This window comes from Alligator sinensis, unplaced genomic scaffold, assembly GCF_000455745.1.
Source record: "Alligator sinensis unplaced genomic scaffold, ASM45574v1 scaffold895_1, whole genome shotgun sequence".
Lineage (NCBI taxonomy): Eukaryota > Metazoa > Chordata > Crocodylia > Alligatoridae > Alligator > Alligator sinensis.
In genome coordinates this window covers 2185190-2194441 of record NW_005842149.1, presented here as the reverse complement: position 1 = coordinate 2194441, position 9252 = coordinate 2185190, and the positions used below count along the sequence as shown (strand labels likewise).

At 39.6% G+C, this 9252-nt stretch overlaps 1 protein-coding gene across 2 annotated transcripts in view; it reads left to right on the top strand.

Moving 5' to 3' along the window:
- The window catches only part of LOC102369134 (mdm2-binding protein), a 20429-nt gene extending 12469 nt beyond the window's left edge, over positions 1 to 7960 (top strand). The window contains exons 3-6 of one of the 2 annotated variants that reach the window (XM_006025476.3): positions 976 to 1225; positions 2370 to 2483; positions 5155 to 5220; positions 7256 to 7960. In XM_006025476.3, coding sequence (XP_006025538.2) covers positions 976 to 1225; positions 2370 to 2483; positions 5155 to 5220; positions 7256 to 7294 — 469 coding nt within the window. In that variant the 3' untranslated portion in view covers positions 7295 to 7960. The other variant, XM_025206264.1, reaches the window with a different exon arrangement.
- Positions 7961 to 9252: the final 1292 nt, after the last annotated feature.

Genomic DNA, 9252 nt, shown 5'->3' with positions numbered 1-9252 from the left:
GGTCCTATTCCACCCTGGGCCTTCCTTTTATTCCCTATATATCTAAAAAACATTTTTTTGTTATCCTTAACTTGGGATGCCATCCTCAGCTCCATGGTAGCTTTGGCCTGTCTAACTGCCTCCCTACAAGTGCAAGCAGAGGAGGTATACTCCTCTTTAGTAATCTCTCCCCGTTTCCACTTTTTATATGCCCCCCTTTTTAGCCCGTAGACTGCTCTGGATTTCTCTGGTCAGCCAAGGAAGCCTCTTGGCCCCTTTTCCCCCTTATTCCCCGCGTAGGGATCGTCTCCCTCTGTGCCCGAAGGATCATTTCCTTAAGGCACAGCCACCCTTCCTGGGCTCCCATCTCTTCAAAACTCTTACTCTGCAGTGTGTCCTTGACTAAATGCCTGAGTTCATTGAAGTCAGCTTTTCTAAAGTCTAGCACTTTCACTCTACTAGTTACATTACCTACTCGACATCTTATGATGTATTCTATTATTTGGTGATGACTGTCCCCCAGGTGACCACCAGTCTGTAGGTCTCCTACTATGTCATCCCCCGTTGCCAATACCAGGTCCAGTAAGGCATTCCCCCTAGTGGGACCATGTACCTCCTGCATCAGATGGAGGTCCTGTACACAGGATAGGAACCTGCGTGAATGGTGGGACTTTGCTGTCTGTCTCCCTTTTATGGCTAGCTGATTTGTTCCCAGCTGATTTTTTTTTTTTTTTTTTTTTTTCTCTGTAGCATTTGTGATAGCACAGATTGGGAAAAAAAACTATTGTGCATTAACCACACCAGTGAACAATTTGGTAGGTAAGGAAAAAGTGTTCTTCCATCAGTAGGGAGGAAATATAGATAACAGTTGAGTGCCTCACACCATTTTCAGCCTCCATTTGAGGAGTATTCTATGTTTTTGCAATATTTTTAGTAGTAGAGGCGAAACCCTAAAGATCATAATCACTTAATCTTTTTTCATTCTTTTCTCACCAGACTAACAAAATCTGAAAGCACAGATTCTGTCCTGTCTCAGGCAAGTGGAAGTAGTGGGAGTCACCATTCCATTGCTGTCACAAGACAATCCTCAGAAAGATCAAGATCTCTAACTTCTGTGCCTGTTAAGCAACCAAGTAATCAACCTCAAAAAGTATCCATGAAGGCTGGCTCAACAAGTCAGAGAAGTTCGCAAGAGTCAGAAACTTCAAAGCCAGTGAAAGAATCAAGATCTCAGAAACATACACGGGTAAAGATTTTGTTCTCTAAAAATGAAATAAGACTACCTCATTTTTTGCCTTTTTTTTTTTTTTTTTTTTCTTTTTATATTGCCCTAATCAGGTGAAGCATGATGAAATCAAGGAGAATTATGATTGCAGGAAAAGTACTATATATTGTCTAAGCTAAATACAAAGGTATGATGTATAAAAGCAGAAAAAAGGAAAATGGATACCAATCAATATAAATTAGAGGCTTGGAGATATAGAAAACTGATAAGTAGAACTAAAGACACCAGAGAAAAATCCATGCCTGGCATTAGTGATGGTTAGTCTGATAAAAGATATCACCTAAAATTCTTATCACTCGTATTTCCTGGACTATAATCCTAACTTAAACTCTACTTAACACCTTACCTTGTATATTTCTGGTAACCATAATAATAGTTACAGGACTTCACGTCTCTTACGATAAAGAGGGGAAATTCTTTCATCCTATGTTGACTTAAAAGTAAAAAATGCCAATGCTTTGTGGAAAGGGAGGAATTGTCCCCCAAATTCCATTTCAGAAGGATTGAAATACAGGTTTTTTTTAATGACAGACAGATTTACGAGAACTTTCCAGAGGGGAAGCAAAGGACTTGCTGTTTAGATTTTTCCCCGCAGAAATTTGGATTTTACAGAAAAGACATTTTTCTTCAGTAAATTAATTCTGATGATGAGTATTCCTTACCAACTCCTGTTTGTACATCATGTGATACTTCCCAGTCGATGAGGATTTAAGGAGGATGTTGTACAAATTATACTTGGGATAAACAATTTAATTATGTATGAAGTGATACCAGTACATACTGTAACAACTGCTCAGCAGTTTATTTAAAGCATTCTCTCTGCAGAGTACTTTTTATTAAGTTATCTTCAACACTCCTGTGAGGTAGATAAGAGGGTATTCTCTGCATTTACCAGGTGAAGCAGATTGGAAAAGATTGTTTAAAACTGTCAAATGAATTAGTGGTAGAACCAAAACTTGGACATCAGGATTACCTAAACTCCTGGTCTCTTGTACAATTTACGTGTCTCTCCCTAAAATTAATCTTTGGAGCAAGAGAGGAAGGAAGAAGTTATGTTTAGTTTTATTCTTGGTCCTGATTTCCAAGTGTGCCTATTGTCTCCAAGATGCTGAAGGAGGTGGTTGCTAAAACACTTCAGAAACGCGGCATTGCAGAGGACCACGAATGCTTTGCATCCTGCAGCCAGCGTCTGTTTGAGATATCCAAGTTCTACTTAAAGGTATGTGTTTCCTTTTGTTCTCTCGTGTGTGTGTGTGTGTGGTTATTCCACCAAACCCACATCCAGGAAAAGAATGTCAAGCTCAAGTATTAACATACCCTTTAATATATGTTTAGCTTCTTTTGCATTTTGATTGTTGGAAAATATTTGGTAAAAATGAGAGTAGTCAGCCCTTTTCGAAGGCAAAGTATGGAATCCCAAGATTAAAGAGTCAAGGCTATTTTTTCTGCCATAGACTCATACTGCTGTTAAATGGGGGCCACACATTAAAATATATAAGAATCCTCCAATCCTGCATATAACTGCAGGTTCTAGGAGGTCCAGACTTGGCAGTATCAGTATTTCCCAATGACTGGGGAATTATTACATTAGCCATCAAAAAGCATAAGCTGGAAGAGTGTAAGGAGAGCTGTGGACTTTTACAAATTTTCATTCTGATGGGGATTGGTTATTAGTGGTTTGTCTAAAATTAGAGTTTAATGCTAACTGCACATGTTCAATGTACATTTTTTTTCAGGCAAATAGGATTTTTGTAGCAAACACTGTAGGTTTGCTTCACTATAACAACATTGCTAATATTTGTTTTGCATAATTTTTAATCCTTTACTTTGCTAAAGCAGAGAGTTTGTTATATGAGGTATTTATTTAAATGTATACTTCACCACCTGCTGGAGCTATCAATCAGCCATGAACATTTGCGGTTTCTCTTCTATACAAGAAAGGTTTGTAAAGCCCAGTCTTATAAGTCCTATTCCTTATCCAAAAGAACAGATCTTGCCTTTGGTCCATGTCATAAAAAGTGATGCAAGTTAGGTTCCTTTTACCAGTCCGTAGGAGGATGCACATGGCAGAGTAGAGTACCTTACATTAAATTAATGCTGCGTGGGAGTATTAGCAGACACTGAGGAGTCAGGATGAGATATAACCAGAAAAATAATCAAGAAGAAGATGCAGAATAGGGTGAAGTTATCAGAGTAGCTGCTTTATCATACCTTCCCTTCTTAGTTTGCTTTATGGTGACATGACCCTTCTGCCTCAGCTATTGTAAGCTGCACTCGCTTTCGCTTCTCATTGGTGCAGAATGCCAAATACTTGAACCTGCTTGCATCCATTTTCTGACCATCTTATGTTTCCCTCCAGTTGCATGAATTCACTGCTCTTTCCATCTGTTGAATGTAGCCTTGCTTTATACATATTAGTGTTTTGCATTGTACTAAATTAGGATTGCTTCACTGTATAATAACTAATCTGACTCTGTCTGGAGATAGATATTAGTATATCATCAGAAGTTCTCTCTTGACTTAACTTGCAGTAATTATCAGTCTGTCTCCATTCCTTACTATTTTTTCTCTTCTTCTAGAATCTAATCTAAACACCAATTGCAGAGGGTTTCAAAGACTTCCCTTGCATAAAATACATTTGAGTAAACCATTATGTTTCTTTTGTGGCAGTGATGATCACAGTCATTGTTCAGGACAAAGTCCACTGATTACAAAATGAAGAGAGAAATTTCAATAAACCCCATGCTGGGTAATCTTTACTTTTCTTTGTAGTGCTCTCTCTCACTTTCTGTGGAGTGCACAGCAGTCCTGCCCTTTTTTCACCTGGCAGCATTGTATGAAATCACATCACCCAGGTTTTTACGAAAAGATGAAGTATTTTTTCAGAAGAACCAAAGTGATTTGTAAGTCAGTGGCTCTTTAAGATAAACACTTGAAAACCTTAGAGCTGTAAGGAATCAAAGAATAAGGGGCAAACCCAGCTCATAGGAGATAGAGAAGAGTTGATGAGAGAAGATGGCATCAGATCCGTTTCCTTGTGGGATACTGAAAGGAAGGAAAAGGGATGGAGAGCTTAAATCTGACGTTTGAGATGAGAGAGAGAAACCTGCTGCCTTTGGCCTTCCAAAGGCCTGCTTGTCTGAGGTCACCACCAGACTTTCCCCTATGGTACTAACTGGTGCAGCCCTCACCTGAAACTTGCGGGAACTTTTCAAATCCAGCTCTATACTGCACTGTAGGGTAGTGCTAATGTTGTGGTATTATGAGCTCCCCAGAGATGGGTTGCATCCCTTAAAGGGGGCAGAATGTATGCAATAGATTGCTTTTCCCTTCCTACTACTTTTTATCTATTCATTACTTCCCATGAGCTTTGACTGCGGAGGGATAAGACTCCATCAGAACATCTCTGCCCTGATGAGGTGATTTCTCCCTTCTGATTTCCACCCCTGCTTACCAACTTAGCTCCTTCATTAAATTTATTTCTGAGTCCTGCTCTTTGTTAAAGGCTGTGTCATACACCCTTTGGTATATAGGCTTTTCCATTTTTAGAGTTGTTAGAGTTTTGAGCATCCTATAGTGGATCTGCTACTTTGAAAAACCATATAGGGAGCAGGAAGGGACTAAAACTATGAAACCTCAGTGACAAGTTTGGGCAATCTCTGGTCACTACAGGAGAGGCATAAACCAGTTTTAATGGATTTGGAGTGAGGACAGATATCTGGTTAACCCATTTTCTTAGGTGAGGGAGTCCTAGCTGGTCCTCCATTAGGAGTACAATGGGGCAAATCCCTGCAAGTAACCTAGTGTCATAGAGTAGGTTATGGAGTTGGTATGTCGGTGTTCGCAGCCCTCTTGGTTTCATTCTTTACAATAATATGTTTCCTGTTTAGGACCTGAAAACTTCCAGAGGATTGTTTGATGAGATGAAAAGAACAGCAAACAACAATGCTAAACAGGTAATCCTATTTCTGTGTGTTCTGGAAAAATGTTTCTTTGTAGGAGGCTGCATTGCATACAGTTGCTGCTACATCCCTCTAAGGTTAGTTGGTGTACAGCCTTCATGGATGAATAGAAGAATTCCCTCAGTTGTGTTCTTGTTATATCCTACTTCGGCTTGTGAGCGTGCTTTAGAAATCAGTGCTCTGTGAACTTCCAGTTGCAGACATCAGCATGTTGCGGTAATAGCAGCTACTGTAATACTTAGAGAAATTTGAAGTAAGGAAAGCGAGACTTAAAACCCTGTTTCACATCAGTGAGAAAAATGTTGACAGTATTTTTATTTCTCCCAGAGGAGTTTCTTATAAATGGACCATTAGGGGAGTTTGCCTCCTTTACTGATGGCAGTAACGTTTCTATTCAGAGATAATGAAACAATAAAGGGACTTAAAAAAAGGAAATAAAATTCCTGAAGAGGAGCAGTTGCCAAAATGTCAGACTTCAGCTCTCAGGATAGATAACAGTAAATAGAAGCCTGAGGGATGGCTGGCTGAGCCCATCTGAGTGTAGGGTGAATATTGTCTTTTGTTTTCTGTGCTATAAAACAAAATACAAGGTATGCCCCTTCCCCTCCCCAAATGGTAAAACCCTTGGGAGAGGCCGAGAGGAAAGTGCAGGATAAAGCACGTCTGTGAAAGAAGCCATGGGGGCCTGTTTCCAAGTTACATTGATTGTAAGAAATCAGCAGTAACTATGCAGAAGTCCTGTGTCTCCATGCCAGCTCGACCCTTCACAGTATTATATATGCTACTGCCAGTAAACAAACCTTAAGGGAGGTGGTATTTCCAGTTCACAGATTGAATAGTAGACAAACAATTATGTAAGGCTTCATAGGAAGCCCATGGCTTTGTGATGGAACAAAGTATTAGCAGTCCTAAAATCCCCAATGGTAGGTGTTCTTCAGTCACTTGCATAGGGCCTCATTGTGCCGACTCTATAATGCAGGGATGTCAAACTCATCTGGTCCCATGGCCCCCGTGGGCCAGAAGAGTGGCACAGGGCTGTTACTGCAGGCCAGATCAGGCCGGCCCCGCGCCCCCCCCCCCCCCCCCCCCCGTGCTCGCTCTGCCTGGTCTGGGGTGAGCATTGTGTGCAGGTGCTTGATTGGGCATGGAGGAGACCATGGACTCCTCCCACCTCCCCCCAGCATGCTGGATCTAGTGCCCACTCTAGCTGCTCTGGGACTGTACCACATGTAACACCCACCCTAGACTGGCCAGAGCAGGTGCCAGATCTGGCATGTGTGGAGGAAGATAGGGGAGTGAGAGAGGCAGCAGATCTGTGGCGCATGCACTGCCCAATCAGAGCAGGTGCTGGATCCAGCATGCACGGGCGTGCCCAGCCTGGCCCTGTGTAGGTGCCAAGTGCAGAACTGGTCTTGGAGTGGGAGCTGCTTGCAGTGTGCCTCCCAGGCCTTTGTGCAGGGCAGCTCCAGCTCATGGGGTCAGCTCAAGACCCAGGAGCCAGATGATGGGGCTCCATGGGCTGTATCTTTGACACCCCTAATGGACTCGCATTGACTGATGGTCTGAATGGCCCCTCTGCCTGGGGAATTGCAACAGATGTAGCTACTGCACCAACAATGAAGCTGTAGCATCAACAGTGAAATTAGTATGTATTCTTACCATTTGTGGGTTTTTTCCATTTGAAAAGTAGGAAATGGCATTATTTTGAAGGCAGGCACCAGTTAATTAGAATTGGAGGCATTCTGCTAACATGAAGAAATTGTGGTACATTAAGTCATTTTTGGAGTCTAAAAATGCCTTTTTGTAGATGCAAGGCACGCCTTAGCATTAAAAATGCAGTTATACAATAATATCCATGTCTGCTCTATCTACTTGTTGATATCTCCTTGAAAAATGAAGCCTCCTTTAAATCTTGTGGCAAAGTAAGCTTTTTCAGTTATATTTACCTGACCTAGAATATTCCAGATGTCATTTTTGAGCAAAATTAAACCATACATTGGAAAACACGGCTTCTTCTTTATTTTATTAGGTGATCGAATGGGTTTTGGAAAAGGCTAACAAACAGTGATGCAGAATCATTCCGTATAAATACCGTTCACATGCTGCCCACAAACTTCACAGAAAAAGCACAACATGTTACAATAACAGTGTGAAGGCAGGTAACATGTATGCACCAAAAGCCTAAAAGGCTGGGTAGGAATAATTAGGTAAACTTAATTCCCAAGTTCAGTAGTATATTTCAGCACTGAGAGATTTTATATGCAAAGATTTTATTTTTAAAAATCTGTAAGGTAGTTTTTTATACTACATGCATATTTATTAGATGCTTGTCAAAAGGAATGCAACTTAGAATTTGGGTGAACAATTCTAGATGTGTTGATTTTTTTTTAATTATTATTATTATTATTATTATTTTTATTATTATTATATGGGATGAATAAATGATGCCAAATGTAAATATAGTAATGGGACCGTTTTATTATTTTTGCACAATGTTTATGGAAGATATATGTTCTGTTTACAACTACTTTTTGTTCAACAAAGTTGTTAACCTGAAAGGTTTACAATGCAATAAAACTGCTCTCACATTTTATAGCACAGCTAGCTATAATTTCATATTTCTTCTGCAATTGAAATACAAATGTGATTTAAGATTGAAGGCACAATAACCCTTCCAAGTTGTATCAAAAGATGTAAAAACTATAGTTTTTAATAAAGCCCCAAATCAAACATGCAGCTTATAGCAGTTATTTTATGGTTTTCATACTTCTTTGAAGGCTGACACACATTCTCCAAATTTGTCCAGGATGAAATGAAATGCAAAGAAAAAAACTTTCAATAAAATGGCTTACAAAAGCTTCATTGGGAATAAGGCTGCTCATGCTTAGGCTTTAAATCCCATGTGTTTTCAATATACTTTCTCATTTTGCAAGTTACAAGAGAAACCATTTTTTTTTTTTATTGAAAATAATGCTGTATTTAAAATGAATGCCTAGAACAGCATTGACAAAGATGCATTTTCACATTAAAAGGCAATACTGTGCCATTGCTCTTGAAAGAGCCATGAAACAAAGCAGTGACTTACCTGACAGTTTTGTTCCTGTGTTTCAGTTGCCCTAAACATTCAACTCATTTTATTTTTGAAGGAGGAATATGCAGGAGTTTGATTTTTCTACTGCATTACATTGGTATCCTCAAGATACGCATTCAGTTACAGCAATGTAAAGGTGCCTTTTACCTCAGTAATTATAATTGTAGTAGATGCAGTTGCATAAGTATAAAGTGAGTTTACACTAGTATGGCAAGTCCTTGAGGGGAAGAGGCAACAGGTGATAATAGTATAAGGCAAATTTATATTGTTATAACTGCATATACCTGAGGAGTTGCATCATTTTAACTGTAGGACCCCATTTCCAGAAATCGCTATATTCATTGTATGTCCCCTACACTGGAGGGCTTATACTAGTTTTGAAATTTCCAGCTTATTTTATATAGTGGGCATCTTGAGGCGGGGCTGTGTGTGGTTGTCTATTGTTTGGCAATGTTGCGATAATGGTAGTGCTAATGGCAGACAAAGGATACCAGTGAGTTAGTTTCACCATTTTCTGCCTTCTGTTAATTTCACTTTCAGGTTCTTGTTTAGTACAAAGCTGCCATTTTGAATTGCATATACTCCAGCTCTTCAAGGATTTGGTCAGGATTTTTCTTCTAATGCTATCCAGTATGGGAATGCCTTAACTGCTTCTGTTACAAAGGTTCTGTTGTTTTCTGAAACTGAATTTTAGGGCAAACTTGCAACAGTGTTTCCACATACACCTGATAACTTCCTTATAGTAGTGACTTTGCATTCAAGATGTTATTTCATATAGTAGGGAAGTCATGGTTTATACTTGTAATATATTCATTACTTTTAAGTATCACAACAAAAATAACATCTGGGTTAACTGCATGTAAGTTTGGAGCACACTTCTTTTTGCTGAAAAAGGAGCACTGAGATCTTGTTTTTGGTAGACTTTAAATAGCCTT